This window comes from Quercus suber, unplaced genomic scaffold (assembly GCF_002906115.3).
Source record: "Quercus suber isolate HL8 unplaced genomic scaffold, Cork oak 2.0 scaffold_63, whole genome shotgun sequence".
NCBI lineage: Eukaryota > Viridiplantae > Streptophyta > Magnoliopsida > Fagales > Fagaceae > Quercus > Quercus suber.
The window spans coordinates 1,220,699-1,236,973 of record NW_027069528.1 but is presented as its reverse complement, the minus strand read 5'-3'; the positions used below and the strand labels follow the sequence as shown (position 1 = coordinate 1,236,973).

At 37.5% G+C, this 16,275-nt stretch overlaps 1 protein-coding gene across 2 annotated transcripts; it reads right to left on the bottom strand.

Annotated features, from left to right (window-relative positions):
* On the bottom strand, positions 1-8,214 carry LOC112024181 (solute carrier family 40 member 3, chloroplastic). Of its 2 annotated transcripts, none has more exons than XM_024056830.2 (14): positions 7,634-8,214; positions 6,328-6,541; positions 6,146-6,209; positions 5,308-5,432; positions 5,134-5,223; positions 4,862-5,038; positions 4,681-4,755; positions 4,392-4,493; positions 4,196-4,313; positions 3,972-4,118; positions 2,673-2,779; positions 2,473-2,586; positions 1,500-1,801; positions 1-315 (listed from the first exon to the last, which is right to left on the bottom strand). In XM_024056830.2, exons 1-13 carry the CDS (start codon positions 7,801-7,803, stop codon positions 1,508-1,510), a joined length of 1,797 nt encoding a protein of 598 aa, XP_023912598.2. In that variant the 5' UTR covers positions 7,804-8,214; the 3' UTR covers positions 1-315; positions 1,500-1,507. The 2 variants fall into 2 exon arrangements, with proteins under 2 accessions (XP_023912598.2, XP_023912595.2); XM_024056827.2 differs by having other exon boundaries at positions 1-318; positions 7,634-8,213.
* Between the last annotated feature and the right edge of the window lie 8,061 nt (positions 8,215-16,275).

Here is a 16,275-nt window from a genome sequence, read left to right as displayed (position 1 = left end):
TAAACCATAACTTTTCAATATATATATGGACTTAATCAATGCTTTCATGTGTTCAGATGTTTGTATTGCTGCAATCCTACATCAATGAAAATTGAATTTTTCGAAACTGGCCATCCATTTCATATATACAAAGGCATGTAGTAATTATACAGCTAAGTGATTTCACCACAATAACGATGAACCAATCGAGTTAAGAATATATACCTCATGTCTATATATAGATAATCATGGATATTGTAATGGGTATATTTATAGATCTTGTCTCCAACTTGTGTAAAAAACACAGCCTTCACACTAACGAAAGTGAAAGATCAACTGCTGAAAAACAATATGAATTGAAGTCAGATAACATGATAATCCAGAAAAACTGATAACCTATACAGCAGAGTTATTTCAAAATATAAAATTAATGACGGCCACAATTATTCTAATAGAATACTATGCTATTCTCAACTTTTAGGCTATACCTGGCATTCCTCGTAATTTATTGTGGCAGTTTCAATGAGCATGCTTACAAGATAATGTATAATCTTAAGCATGTAATAGTAATAGAAAATGCAAGTTGAATTGAAACTCTAGCCTCAACATGAATATATGGTGGGCTTTGTAAACAATGTCTCATGGATTCAAACAGAATTTCTAGTCCACCTCTTCTGGGGCATGAACTTATATACTCTTTGCTGGGCAAACATAGGGAAACTTCTCATTTTCCAATAAGAGGAAGAATCAGTTTCTCTTCCATCTAATGCACTAAACGTGATGCCTACAAAGGATTTCCATAGATTCTAGAGTTTCCAAAAAAGAACATAACATTATGGAATATGTATTTTAATTTTTAAAGCTTGAAAACCATCAGTTTTAAGTAGAGCATGGAAACCTCTGCAGTGATAGTTCAATGGCAGCCTTGACACACAGACATAGGCCGCTCTGTCTTTCTATGGTCTTGACAGTCAACATATCTCCTGAACCTTGCCTTTCTAAAAGATATTTCATCCCAAAGTAATGGCTTGGCCTGAATATTTCTTGACCAAGACAAAAAGTCAAAAAGAATAAGCACATCTTTTTTCTTTTTTTGGTAGAGGAATCAGCACCTGTATTGTGTATTTGATGGGATTCCAGATTCTATCACCTTAATCTAAAACCGAACTCCAAATTTCTAGTGCAAGAATGAAGAGAGTTTAAATTCATGTGTTTCATCTAATTTCGAAAGGTATCTGAAGTATTGGACCATTTAGACAATATTCTAGTCAATCAGTCAGCACTTGACCCTTAATTTTTCTCAGTTAACTAAATCATCACACCTTCACCCAAACCAACTTCCAATACGCAGGATGAGGGGCCATAAACTAAACAAAATGATTAAATAATTGGTCAGCAGTTTGTTAAATTAGAGGGGGTTCATATATACTTTTGTAGCATGAATGAACTAATAAATGTGAGGTGAAAAACTATGCTTCTAAGCTAATAATATGAAATAAATAAAACCAAACTACACTTACAATGAGAACTAAAAATGAGGATCAAAAGAGAAAAGACTTCTTTGTTCGTCTGTTGGATTCAACAACCATCGGCAGAACATCCACGCCGCCCCAACCACTGATAAAAGTGACAGCATTGCAAGAAAACCAAACTGTGAAGCATCGTTTCCAACAATTGCAACTCCCAACATTACAGACTCTGCCAAACTAGCAACTGCAACCTCTGTTGTCCCAATAATATTTGCTTTCGATGATGGGATTGCAGTTTGTAGAATCTGTGCCCCCACAACATCATATGACATGTGTCCTAATCTCGATAATACCTGCATATGGAAGTAGATTAACATTTTCTTTTGATTTTCAGAAAAATACTTAAAACTTTTCCTAGGTAAGCATGATTCAAATCTAACACTTCCAATCACCCAAAAGATTGAAATCTGATTCTAATAGTTATGCTACATTTTTTATAATTCAATATATACCATTCTTATTTCAGTTTGGTCATTTTAAAATATTATGGGAATTTTGCTAAATTTAGAATCACACCTGGACCTATCAATTCCTATGCTATTCCAGTAAAGTCTTTCATTTTGTGCATGAAATTCTCTTAGCACCATATCTTGTAAGGGATTCCAAGTATGTTCAGCAGCTTAAATGATTTCATTGAATTGTTGTTCTAATTCAAACCTGCATAGGATCTGATAAGCATTTCTATGGCTAAAATTTACTAATTCTTTTAATTTTTCAGCACTGACTTCAGAATCTGATGATTCTGATCCACTTCATTTTATCAAATCAGCTACATTTTTATTCTTTTGTATTTACTGCTTCTGACTTTATACATTAATCAGAGTTACACCCGCACCTAGTATAACCCCTTACCTTGTGCTGCGTTAACAAGTCAACTTTATTTAATAAGCTTTTACTAGTATTATCTTTACTACTCAATTATTTAATCTAAGTGGATAACAAGAAAGTTAACAGTGATTCTTACAATCAAAGATAAGAAGAAAAGAAGGGGGCTCTGCTGGGTAAGACATCCACTCCAATATACTCCAACAGCTAAGGTAAGAAGTGAAGCCTGAAATATCAATCCAACTGCTCCAGCCTGGTGAAGGAAATTCTCAAGATTTAGGCCTCAAATGGGAAACTTGTAGAATACTAGAAACAGGAAGATCAAACAGAAGACGTAACCTTTAAAATTCCAAATCGCCTGACTAAATCTGCAGATATAAATGTTGCTGCAACTCCCATAAAAGCACATACTCCACTAAATGCTCCAATAATTGATGGATTTAGACCTGTTAAAAAGTCCCACATTGTAGTTAGAATGGAATTTCTGGGAAAAACAAGAGAAATATACACACACACACACACACACACACACACAAACATATATATATTTCAAAAGAGAAATGTAGAAAAGCATTTTGATAAACAGATTTCGAAAGAAAAAAGGTACTGTAGTGCAAGCTAAGAATCCCTACTTCCCAGCATCAGACTACAAATAGCATATTTTCTAGCAATGAAGACCCAGCAATCTATCAAATAAAGTACCAAAGGGAGCAAAAAACAAGACAAAACAAAATTTGAGAAAGTGAATTCCAGTTTATGAAAAATCAGGGCAAACAACAGTACAAAATAAAAATTTTATTACTAATCAAAAAAAAAATTCTAGTTTATGAAATTCTGGGCATGAATTTCTGTAATAATTACTCAAAGGGATACTCCTTGAAGTTTATGTAATTTATAATTTATAATTCTAAGTTAACCCCAGGAGTAGCACAATCAGCTAGAGATCATGCATCATAAAATGGAGGTCACTAGTTTGAAAATCCCCTTCCTCCTCTTGGGGCCAAAACTTACTAATAAATTTTTTTTTCATCATTCTAAGCTTCATTTACAAGAGCGCGCACACACAAAGCTCCTTAGAGTTCAAATAGAGGCACTTCAACCCCCCCACTCTAGGCTACTATACATAATCTAAATCTTAATTTATCATATAAGTCACATGACTGTTTTACACACCATTGATAGAAACAGTTCTACTCTTTCCCTGTTTTTGTACAAGCCTAAAACTCTTACACACTTTGTGTAGAATCAACTTAAATGTAACAATAAAAGGACAAGTGCTTCTACATAACATATAGGAGCTAAGTTTCCACAAAATCCATTCAAACAATAGCGTCACACATAATATTTTCTGAAAAGCTTCCCAAAGCAGACCAGCAAAGGGACACAAAATGCCACCATTTCAAACCATGGGCTATTCTTAAATTCAAACAGGTAACAAAATTGATGGGTCCATGTACAGTTGATAGTTATAGTTCCTAGTTCTGTGAATATACACTGCATCATACTGCTATATGTGGGTTGATATTCAACTCAGATGTGAACATTCACTCATAAACTGACTGATACTGAAATTTTGACAATCAAAAGCCAACTAGAGATATTGCATATTGTCAAAAGACAAAAATGTTTGGGAAGTACCACGCTGTGTTAAAAATGCTGTCATCAAACTGCCCGGAGTGAGAACCACATTGAAGTAGAGTAGCACACAGGCTAGGCTTGCAGGAAGAACTGGCTGCTGTATGTATTCCTTCCACCCATGTTTAATAGCTTCCAGACCTATATCCACTGGTTTTCCAGATGATTGAATGAGTATAGCATGAGAAGACACCCTTCTATACAATAATCAAATAGACATATTTTACCTATATTGTCATCCTCAGGCAAGGATTCCCCAGTGGACGTTCTGCAATAGGTTTGTGAAGTTTTAGTTCGATCAAGAACACCAGTAGAGAGCTTGTTGGTTAACCATGTGAGGACAACCTGAGGAATGGAGTACAAAAATGAAGATGACTTCCAATCAAGAACCATAAAAGGAGCAAGCTGAAAAAAAAAAATTACCACAATGGGCAATGAGCATAACATCAAACCAGCAGCAAACTTCAAGCAAGTCACTGGGTCAAACTTAGTGAGAAGAACGCCAAATAGGGATGCCCCAGCTATCTGAAATTGTAGATAAAAATAAGTCCCATGAATTCAAGTTATACAAACAATATCTAGAAGTTCACTGTTTGCACTCTATAATGCTGGCACTCACCAAAAAAGGTCAACTACCATACCATAAACATGCATGTATAACCCAACTGATTAATCACTACAAATCACAAATGATCATAAAATGAGCAAGCACCTCACAGAGAAGATCAATTCGGCTTAGAACAGCATTAGCTTTTGCAAGTGCAATTGGCCTATTTATTCCTGCTAACTGTGCAAACAAGAAATATAATTAGGACATACTCAAACTCCCAGTAGAAGAAAAGGATAACCATCAATACATATTAAGGGAACAAGAATGTAAAGGAAAGCACAACCAGCACAACCCAATCACGCTCCATAGCAACCCCTGTTGCCACTCCAAATAGCCTTTCAACAGCCCCAGCTAATACTAGCACAATGAACCAAGGACGTAGAAGCATAGATGAAGTGGAGCTATGAGGAACAGAGTGGGCATAAATTATCATTGATGCAGATAACAACTGTGCAGCTGCCTGAGAAAACCAGTCCAGGAGATAGGGGAACAAATTAAACAGAAAGAGAGGTAGTCCCATGTCTAGCTTGGATACATGATAATTAGATAACATACCTGGACACTATTCAAACAAATATATGAAGGTACTCTTGGGAAATGGTCCATAAGTTTTCCAATCAAAGGTCCTCCACCAATTATTACAAGCTGTTCCAAATGAAGCTTGTCAGAAAGTATATTCTTCCAAATCTATCATATATCAGATATTTATCATTCTGGAATTATAGCAACCTTAGTGAAGAATCCTATGACAGCCACTGGTAGAAGACTTGGATGGAGCAATGCAATAGCAGAAGGCCAAGCAAAATTCCAAAGCTGCTCCACTAAATTCCCAGCAACACAACTTGCATAAAGAGCTGAAATTTACAGGCCTTCAGGTTAGGAATTGCTACAAAAATCCAGCACATTCTACAATTTAAATGATACGTCATGAAACCACTAAGCAAGAAAAATCTTGGCTGATCTATTGCATTTTTATTTGAACTGAATGGAACCCACATATCCATATGATGAGACTTCATTTTGGTGCAGCATTAACTATAAATACAGTAATTATCTTTCTTTCTGTTTAAAATTTTAATTTTTTTTCTTTCACAAGAGAACAATTGACCCATATATGGTAAGATAAATAAACTGGCTTTCTACACAGATGTTAATATGTACAAAGGCCAGTGTGGGAATCGGAAAAGCTGAATCTCTTCTGAGACCAGAGAAGAGTCTTCCCACTCATTTATACACATCTGATTCTCCAAAGCACTCATACTTCATGACAAACATAAACTGATCAAACCTCAAAATTTCATAAGAAGGACCCAATAATTTGTATGAAACTAAGAATCCTCACATCAAAATTAGTTTCTAGCTTAGAAATTCATAATGTTGGAATGTAAATACTTATTGCATATGGAGAGCCCCTACATTAGACAGTTATAAAGTATGTTCCACCTTATAGGATACCTATCATATTAAACATTCAATTACATAAATAAAATGATTAAATATATATTGATTTAATAGGAATGTCACAGTTTTTCAAGCTATTTCCATGCTGCAAGGTGGAGGCTCTTACCATATAATCCAGCTGGATGGGCTGGAGTTGCTGCAAGGGCATTTTGCTCCTCCTCTGATAAAACCTACAAATTTTGTAATAGATTAATGAGAGAAACAAATTGAGACTCAAGAATAATATAAACTTGAAAAATATTAAAAGATGGCATGACAAATATGTTGAAAGAGCACAATGGAACGTACAGGCAAATTTGTGAAATGACTATCTACATAAGTATCTTCTGTCAGTAAATTCAATGAGTCAGTCTCAAGAATTTCAGATTTGAGATGAACAATTGGGACTGAACAGTTAGGTTCAAGTGCTGAAAAATCTTGTGGGAGCTCATCCTCAGCGGCAACCTGATTGAACTGTACATCGGCATTTGTTATCGAACAGCTTGAAATTAAACTATCAAACCTGCGAGCCAATGAAAAAGAAAAATGAATTTTGTTTTCACAATTAGTTCTTTCATGAGTCATACTGTTAAGCTCTATTATTCAAGTTCTCCACTTTTCACTTAAGTTTTCACCATTTCAAGACGTTTCAAATTCCTATGAATAAGATGGCGCAACTAAGCTGAATATCTGTATTAGACCCACTTACTCACATGACTGGAACTCATCAAATGTAATAGCATTGACAATTTCTTCATGTTTACCACATTTTCTCAGCGACCAAACTGAGGAGAAAGCAAACATGTGATGTTTTCAATTTCCCTAAACAATAACTCAGTTTCACTAAGTTAACTAGTTTTATTGCAAACAAAGTACAAGTCCCAAAAATCTTAAAACAGTTCAAAACTCAAATTTTTTTTCCTGTTTCCCAAGTTTTCTCAGCAACCAAGCTGAGAAGAAAGCTAAATCTGTAATGTTCTTGTTTACAGTTTACCATATACAATAACCCCAACTATATTAGTTCTGTTAGACCCATTTGAGCACAAGTCCCAACTCCCAAAATTTATCCAATAAAAAATAATCTTCCTATCCCAGATTCTCTCAGTAACCAAACAGAGCAAAAAACTCATAATTTAGGCTCACCTGCAAGAACCATCCTGGATCCATTTAACAACAAGTTGCAAAATTTACAATATATATTCAAAATTCAGTATTTCCTATCTCAACAACAAACAGTTGCATTACCTATGCCACACTTTCTCAACAAACAAACAGTGCAGAAACCAAATTTATGAAACTGTTGAATTACATTAAATCAATTTAAGCACACCTCCCAAAAGCCATAAATAAACACAGCCTTATCTATTCCCCACACTATCTCAGCAACCAGATAGAGCAAAAGTCCCCAAATTCACAAAAACAATTCAAAACTCAATGTTTCCATTACATTTCGTGGTTCAGCCTAATCAACCCAAATACTTGTATATATACCCAGTAGAGTAAAACCAACCAAAAATCATAAAACAACACAAAAATTGTATCTTTTTATTTTCCCACACTTTCTCAGCAACCAAACCAAAAAAAAAAAACCAAAAGGCCAAAAATTTAGTCTCACCTGCAAGAACTGTAAGGTTCGAAACTCAACCATCTGCGAGAAGAGAATCGATTATGAACTCGAGAAGAAGGTGGTGGCAGCTGTAGAGAAACTTGGGGGATCGAGAATTTGTTGAATGAAGTGAAAGAAAGTGAGGAATGGTTGATTGTTGCTGTGACCAGTGTAGCCATGGTTGCTTCTTCTTCTTCTTCTTCTTCAAGTGATGTGGCTTGAAGGAGGAGGAGAACCAAATGGGTTCCTTCCTACTCATGCAGCAGAACTCAAAAACAGAAACAAAAAAGATTGAATTTTGAGAAGTGGGTTTGGACACTTAAGCTCTCATAGTGTAATCCCAAATGGGTTCTCGGAATTCACATTACAAAAAAATGTATAAAAAAATAAATCTGGGTTTGTTTTATTTTCAAAGAATACAACTGGTTTTCTGGGTTTGGCTACGCAGGCTTATCTGTAGTGTTAGTCTTGGGGTCTGAAGTGAAGACTCTGAATTGTGAGAATTCTGTGTTTGAGAGGACAGGCAGTTGGGCGGACAGTTCAACTTCAAAGCGTTTGTTCTGTGTGTGTGGCCCTCAGTTTTAGATAACTGGTGAGTTTTGTATATTCAATGTTTTTTTTTTTTTTTTGGGGGGTAATTTTAATCTCTGTGCGTGTCACGGTGTCAGTGTGTGTGCCTCAGTTTTACATTATTGACTATTAAAATAAATAAATAAATAAAAAGGAAGTTTCAAAAATCCTCTCCCAGCATAGGAGCTCTTCTCTCGTCTAGCAGGAGTCCCCTCTCCCTTCTTTGATACGGGTTCTCCCTGGGTTTGCTGTAGCCCTTAATTTATGTTCTACTCTACACTAACATGGATCAAGCAGTCATTGAAGGCCTACAACATCTCCAACTCACTAAAGAAGAAGAAGAAGACATTTCCATCTCAACCACTGGTAAAACAGAGCTTTTAGAGGAATGCGCACTGAGTCTCTTTGGCAAACTTCTAGCAGATCAAAATCAGAACTTGAGAGCGTTGAAAAGTACTCTCAGATCTGCTTGGAAGCTGGGTTCCGATCTGAGGATTGTGGATGTTGGAAAGAATATTTTTCAATTCAAATTTAATTCCAAATACCAGATGGAATGGGTTGAAAGGAACGGTCCGTGGAATTTCGACAACAATCTTTTGCTAATGTGCAGATGGAAAAAAGGATTATCAGTCACAAACATCTCCTTCACCCATTCTCCATTTTGGGTTCAAGTCTGGGGCCTTCCCTTTGAGAATATGTCTGAAGAAGTTGGAAGGGATCTAGGCAACAGATTGGGTAAGTACATAGAAACAGATAAACGGTCTTGGCTGTCAGAGCAAGCCAAATTCATGAGGATACGCGTGGGTTTACCCATTGACAGACCGCTGCGGAGGGGCGGCAACATTGTTAATCCGGAAGGTGAGAAGTTTTGGGTTACTTTCAAGTACGAAAGGCTGCCCACCTTTTGCTTTCTTTGTGGAATTCTAGGACATGATGAGAAGCACTGCTCAGGAAAATCAAGCACTGCTGAAGCACACAGGCAGTACGGTGATTGGCTACGGGCTAACGGGGGTTCTAAAATCGGAAGTGACAAGCTCAAACCATCCAATAGCAGGGGCTTCGGAGATTATAGGGAAGGTGGTTCAGCTGATTAGTAAGCACCGTTGGCCTCTGATTCAATGGACACAGAGGTGGAGCCGATGGGTTTTCCAATGACAATTCAAAATACTACTCTTCCCAAGAACACACAGCCGGGTCATGTGGGAGCTTCAGACACGCCATCAGTCAAAATGTCAGCAAGCAACCCGGCTAAAGGTGAACAGGTTAGTTCATTGAGCCTAACGCCTCTTTTTGACAAAAATTCAAATAATTCCCAAAAAATCTTTGTAACGGGAAAGGAGATATGTGATGAATCATCCTTCGTGGGCCTCCCTAAGCAACACCCCTCTGAGGCCCATGAGGTTACCAGCCCACCAAAAGAAAAGAAAGCGGCCCTCATTAACAATGATACTTCTACTGTCCCTCAAAGCCCAAAAAAAGGATACTGGAAAAGAATAGCTAGAGCCCAAGGGAAGCAAAACCAATCAATTAACTCAGACACTCAAAATTTTGTGGGTCTCTCGGGCCTAAAAAGAACAAATAGGCTTGACTTCTCTGAAGAGAATGAAGATGAAGGTAAACCTTTGAAGAAACTTCGTGACTTACACCACTACAACACACATGATATTCCTGAGAGATCGGCGGTGGCTGCCAAGCAGCACCGCCGAGAGCCATGATTTCCTTATGTTGGAACTGCCGGGGAATTGGGAACCCCCGGACAGTTTTTGCCCTCCGCGATTATGTGCGGAGCTGGAATCCCAATTTAGTTTTCCTCTCAGAAACTAAATCAAAGAGCAGACGTATGGAAAAAATAAAATTCAAACTTGGTTTTACAAATGGATTATGTGTTTCGAGTAGGGGTCGAAGTGGTGGCCTTGCACTACTATGGTCCAATGACACAAAGTTGGAGATTAAGAGCTATTCCAACCATCATATTGATGCGATAATCACGGAGGCTGAAAATGGTTTTGTTTGGAGATTTACTGGGTTCTACGGTTATCCGGAGACCCATCTTAGGGAAGAATCTTGGAAACTTCTCTCCTTCCTTAATAGTCAATTTAATTTGCCTTGGTTTTGCTGTGGTGATTTTAATGAGATTCTCTCAATGACTGAAAAAGCAGGTGGTGCCCAACGCTCCCAAAATCAGATGGATGGTTTTCGTTGAATTGTAAATCATTGTGGCTTCAAGGACCTGGGATACTGTGGCCCAGATTATACTTGGTGTAATATGAAGGAAGGGAGTAATAGAATCTCGCTTCGCCTCGACAGAGCTTTTGCTACTAATGAATGGCTCGGACACTTCAAGGATCCAACAGTTCACCACTTGGCTGATTCCACTTCTGACCATTGCATTCTCGCAACCACGGACTCACCCCCTTCATCTCGTAGAGGTAAACGCCGTTTCCACTTTGAAGCTATGTGGGCCAAAAGAGAGGATTGCCATGATGTGATTGAGGCTGCTTGGCATTCTGGTACTTTCTCTGTCACTTCTGAGGGGATTGTCTCTAACCTCCAACGATGTGCCAGTGCGCTGGCAAGCTGGAATCAGAACGTTGTTGGTAACATTCCAAAGAAAATAACGGAGAAAAGAAGAGCTCTAAACTCCATTACCACTGTAGACCAGCAAGGCAATAGAGGGGCAGAAATAAATTAGCTCAGAAAAGAATTAAATGACCTTCTAGACAGTGAGGAGATCATTTGGCGACAACGTAGCAAAGTCCATTGGTATAGGGAGGGCGACAGAAATACGAAATTTTTTCATGCCCGTGCTTCGGAACGGAGGAAAAAGAATTCCATTTCGGGGCTATGGAATGAGGATGGTATATGGTGCGACAGTAAGGAAAGTATCACTGCCACGGCTTTATCCTATTTTGAGAATATCTACACTTCTTCATCTCCCACCGGAATCAATGAAGTCATCAATGCAATCCCTAGGCGTGTTACGGATGAAATGAACTCTGAGCTCACCAAAACTTTTACAAGTGAGGAAGTCTTAAAGGCACTGAAGCAACTCCACCCCACAAAAGCACCTAGGCCTGACGGTATGTCTGCGATCTTTTTTCATAATTATTGGGACATTGTTGGACCTAGCATCACAAACATGGTATTAAATGTGCTGAATTCAAATCTACCTATGACTGAAATAAACAAAACCAACATCTCACTCATCCCAAAAACCAACCAGCCAGTCAGAATGACAGAATTCCGCCCCATTAGCCTCTGTAACACCACATATAAAATTATTTCTAAGGTCCTTGCCAATAGGTTTAAAGCCATACTACCTAACATCATATCTGAAAACCAAAGTGCATTTACCCCAAACCGCCTAATAACAGATAATGTCCTTGTTGCCTTCAAGTTCATGCACTACCTAAATCATAAAAATGAAGGAAAAGAAAATTATATGTCTATTAAATTGGACATGAGCAAGGCATTTGATAGGGTAGAATGGAGTTTCATTAAAGGTGTGATGGAGAAATTGGGTTTTATGGAAAAATGGATTCATCTTATTATGAATTGTGTCTCTTCTGTTTCTTATTCAGTGCTTATAAATGGGGAAGCTTTTGGGAACATTGCTCCTTCAAGGGGCATCAGACAGGGTGATCCGCTCTCCCCTTGCCTCTTCCTCCTTTGTGCCAAGGGTCTCTCAGCTCTTATTCATGAAGCTACCAGGAATCAACAAATTAACGGTATCTCCATTTGTAGAGGTTGCCCTTTAATTACTCACCTCTTCTTCGCCGATGACAGCCTCTTATTCTGCAAAGCAAAGGAGCAAGAATGTCATGCACTTGTCAGTATTCTTCATAGATATGAAGAGGCTTCGAGGCAGAAAATAAATACTGACAAATCTTCAGTATTTTTCAGTCCAAACACCTCCCAAGAATTAAGGGAAAGCATTTTTAACATTCTTGGTCCAATGCAAGATTCCAGGCATAGCAAGTATTTGGGGCTGCCCTCCATCATTGGGAAATCAAAAGCACAAATGTTTGCTGAAGTTAAGGACAGAGTGGCTAAAAAGCTTGCCGGCTGGAAGGGTAAACTCCTTTCAATTGGGGGGAGAGAGATACTTATCAAAGCGGTAGCTCAAACCGTGCCTACATACACTATGAGTTGCTTTCAACTCCCTAAGACTCTTTGCCAAGACCTAGAAAGTTTGATGAGAAGTTTTTGGTGGGGGCAAAAGGATAAAGAGAACAAGATTGCGTGGGTTAGTTGGAGGAAGATGTGTCGGTCTAAACTCCATGGTGGCATGGGCTTCAGAAACATACAAGCCTTTAACCTTGCTATGCTAGCTAAGCAAGGTTGGAGAATTCTCACAAATCCTAACTCCTTAATGGCTCGAGTCTTCAAAGCAAAATACTTTCCTTTTGACGATGTCCTCAACTCCAAAAAAGGGAGTAACCCCTCATATGCTTGGCGAAGCATCCACAATAGTCTTGACGTTATTAGAAAGGGCACAAGATGGAGGGTAGGCAATGGTCGGCGAATCCATATTTGGGACGATAGATGGTTGCCAACACCAACAACCCACAAGGTGGTTTCCCCTCGGGCTGACTATGGAGACTTTCCCATGGTGTCTTCCCTCATAGATCTTGACACTAGACGGTGGAAAGTCGATGTAATTAATGCTACTTTTCTACCTCATGAAGCCAGCACCATCCTTAAAATCCCCCTAAGTTTTAATCTTCCCGAGGATTGTCTTATCTGGATAGGTAACAAAATGGGTGAGTTCACGGTTAAAAGTGCATACTACATTGCATCTGGCTTGGTGGATTCCGTTGAGGAAGGTGAAAGCACCTCAGGTAGTTCATGGTCTTTATTGTGGAAACGGATATGGCAGCTGAAAGTCCCTCCGAAAATCAAAATTTTTGCTTGGAGGACTTGTGTCAATGGTCTTCCAACCATGCAAAATCTAAACCACAGGGGTGTCCATTGCTCTAGCTTCTGCCCGTTATGCGACAAAGCCATTGAAACTATAACCCATGCACTCCTTCACTGTGAACACGCAAAACTGACTTGGGCCTTTTGGTGCAATAGTCCTGTGGACCTTTCCACTTCTTGTGATATGGTAGAAATTGCATTAGATATTATTGCTAAAGGCTCCCTGCACGATCTTGAACTCTTTTTTGCTGTTGCATGGTCTATTTGGTGGAATCGTAACCAAGAAATTCATGAGGACTCGGGCTCCCCTCCTATTCAGGCTTGGGATTTGGCTGGTGGTGTTTTGGCGGAGTTCAAGGCTGCTTGCCTCTGTCCAGCTTTGTCCCAAGCTCTGCCTCTGTCTAGGTGGAAAGCTCCACCTACAGGTTACTTCAAAATCAATACTGATGCAGCAGCTTTTGATGATGAGAGGTGCTCGTGTATAGGAGTTGTCATCCGAGATTGCAGGGGTGTTGTTCTACCTGCTTCAAGCAAGGTTCTGCCTGCATCGTTCCCAGCTGAGATTTTTGAAGCGTTGGCCTTGCAAGAGGGTGTGCTTCTCGCAGCAGAAATGGAAGTCTCCCATGCCATTTTTGAGTCCGACTCCTTGTCCATCATTCAAGCAATCTCTGAAAAGCTCCATGGTGGTGAGTTTGGGCACATAATCAGGAACATTTGGGAAGTGGCTGCTTCGTTTACTTGGTGTTCTTTCAAACATCTGAAAAGGGAAGGCAACAAAGTTGCCCATGAGCTTGCAAGGATTGCTAGGAATTCTGGTGCTTCTCAGGTTTGGAAATGGTCTTGCCCAAGCTTGGTTGAGCATCTTCTTGTGGAGGACCTCTATTTGTAATACTTGTTTCTCTGTTTTGTATTACTTTTTGAGGACCTCTGGCTGTGCTATGTCTCCTTGTTGTGTTTCAATTTCAGATGAATGAAATTCACATATTTCCCATCAAAAAAAAAAAAAAAAAAAAATGAAAAAAAGGAGAGAGTCCTCAATTTCCCACTAAGAAATACTGATCTGAAACCTTCCNTGACATTACTTCATATATTTTGTGTAGAATTCTGAAATACATGTAAATGGAAAAAGTATAGGCAATTGGAACGCTTATATTACAGCTCAAGGTCGAGAAAGTGATACACAAACCAATGGTTTTGTGTTTAAGTATTGTAAAGTAACAGGAACTGGTACTGCATATTTAGGGAGGGCATATAGAAACCATTCGGCAGTAGTATATTTCAGGTCAACTTTCGACAATATTATTGCCCCAGCAGGTTGGGATATATGGAAACAAGCTGGAAAAGAGTATGTTCTTCTTCTTCTTTTCTCCATTTTACATTCATCTTATAGATTGTTTGACTTATCTTGATAAGCTAGCATTTGTTTTAAAAGCTTAAGTTTATAGGAAATAGTTAACATAGAGCTCGTTTGGCATTACGATTTCATGGAGAAGATGAGTGATTTTTAAATGAAAACAAACACAAAAAAGAGCCATTTGGCTTTGTATTTTTAAGAAAATTGTTTCTTTTCTTTTTTTTAATTGAGCAAAAACCAAGAAAGTGCATTTTCAAATCACAGCTTAAAGAGTATTTTTTTAGAATCACTAGAAAATTGTGTTTTCACATTACAGTTTTCACATATTACCAATGTGCTCAAAATAGTTGAGCCATTTTTCGATTGAATGTCGAGCAAGTAAGAATTTTTCTTCATATGTGTTCTTGTTGTATAGGAAATATATCACATATGCAGAGGTGGAATGCAAGGGACCAGGGGCAAACATGTCGAAACGTGTGAAATGGGAGAAAACATTAACGGCCGAACAACAGAAAAAGTTTGTCGATCAAAAATTGTTCTTAAACCAAGATGGTTGGATAGAAGAACAACGTCTGCATCTTTAGTCGCACCCTTTTCAACATGTGTTAATCATGTGTTAATCTGTTGTCATTCCCTCTACTACCACATATTTGTGGTATTTTATAGTGTTGGAATCTTGAGCAAGTATGCGTACGTATTAGCTGTAGTTGATGTAATAAATGCTCAATTATGAATTCCAATGCATTTTCAATTTTTTATTTTTTAAAACAAATGCCTTCTCAAATAATAAAACACATGTGCAGTTTAACTTTTTATTTATTGAAAAATGTATAAAAATATTATTTAATAAAACATTAAATGCATCCTAATCATTATCTTTACGACATTTGTAAACAGAATTCTTTATAATAAAAAAAAAAAAGATCATATATGTCTGTGTTTTCCAAATCTTCCTACATGTTCCCTTCTTTTTCCTCTACATAAAGAATCTTCATGGCCCGGTATATAGGACCGTTTCCTTAATCCTTGTTGTTGCGCATTGTGGTTAATTCTTGGGTTAATTAATCTCTAGGTAAATTGAGTTGAGATCATCTTTGTTTCCACTATATGGAGTTTCGAGTAGACTAGTGATCAAGTTGAGTGAATATGATGTGAACCAAGTGTTGACACCATACATCAAAATTGATTGGTATCTTGGCATAATGATAAAAAATAATCATTATAAAGTGGATACCATAAGATGAAATTCTATCGTATTTATAAAACTAATTAAAAAAAAAAAAAAAAGTAAAGTGTTGACCACATACATACAAGAGGCAAATAAAATTTGGAAACCCTTTTAGGTTCAAATCTTATGAAGTAAATGACAAAATAAATAAACATAGACCCATTTTAATTATATGGCCACTATTATTGTGCTTATTGCTTAACTCCGATAATGATTGGTAAATCGCCATCATTTTGTTTTTAGGAACAATTTACAAATGACCACTATTATTGTAAACTAGTGTATAGTTCTGTGTATGTGCATAAGTATAATTAAAAATAATCACAATTATACAGTTTAAATTATACATTTTTTTAGAAGAGGTTCAAATTATACATGAAATTAACTTGCACCTTTTTTAAACCATACATTTCTAATATATGTAATGGTTTCTCATAATATATATAAATATATATATATATATATAATTTATAATTAATTGATTTTAGACTATTTATTTTTTGCACCCAGTTATTCACTTGTCATAAAAATTAAAAACTTGAATGGACACTTGGCAGAAAATTGAACCCTAATTGAAAT

Excerpts from the sequence above, each read along its gene's own strand:
- LOC112024181 (XM_024056830.2), bottom strand. The coding sequence starts at position 7,803 with ATGGCTACACTGGTCACAGCAACAATCAACCATTCCTCACTTTCTTTC. Across the intron at positions 5,433-6,145 it reads CCATCCAGCTGGATTATATG|CTCTTTATGCAAGTTGTGTT; the intron begins GTAAGAGCCTCC and ends TGTAAATTTCAG. Across the intron at positions 5,224-5,307 it reads TCATAGGATTCTTCACTAAG|CTTGTAATAATTGGTGGAGG; the intron begins GTTGCTATAATT and ends CATTTGGAACAG.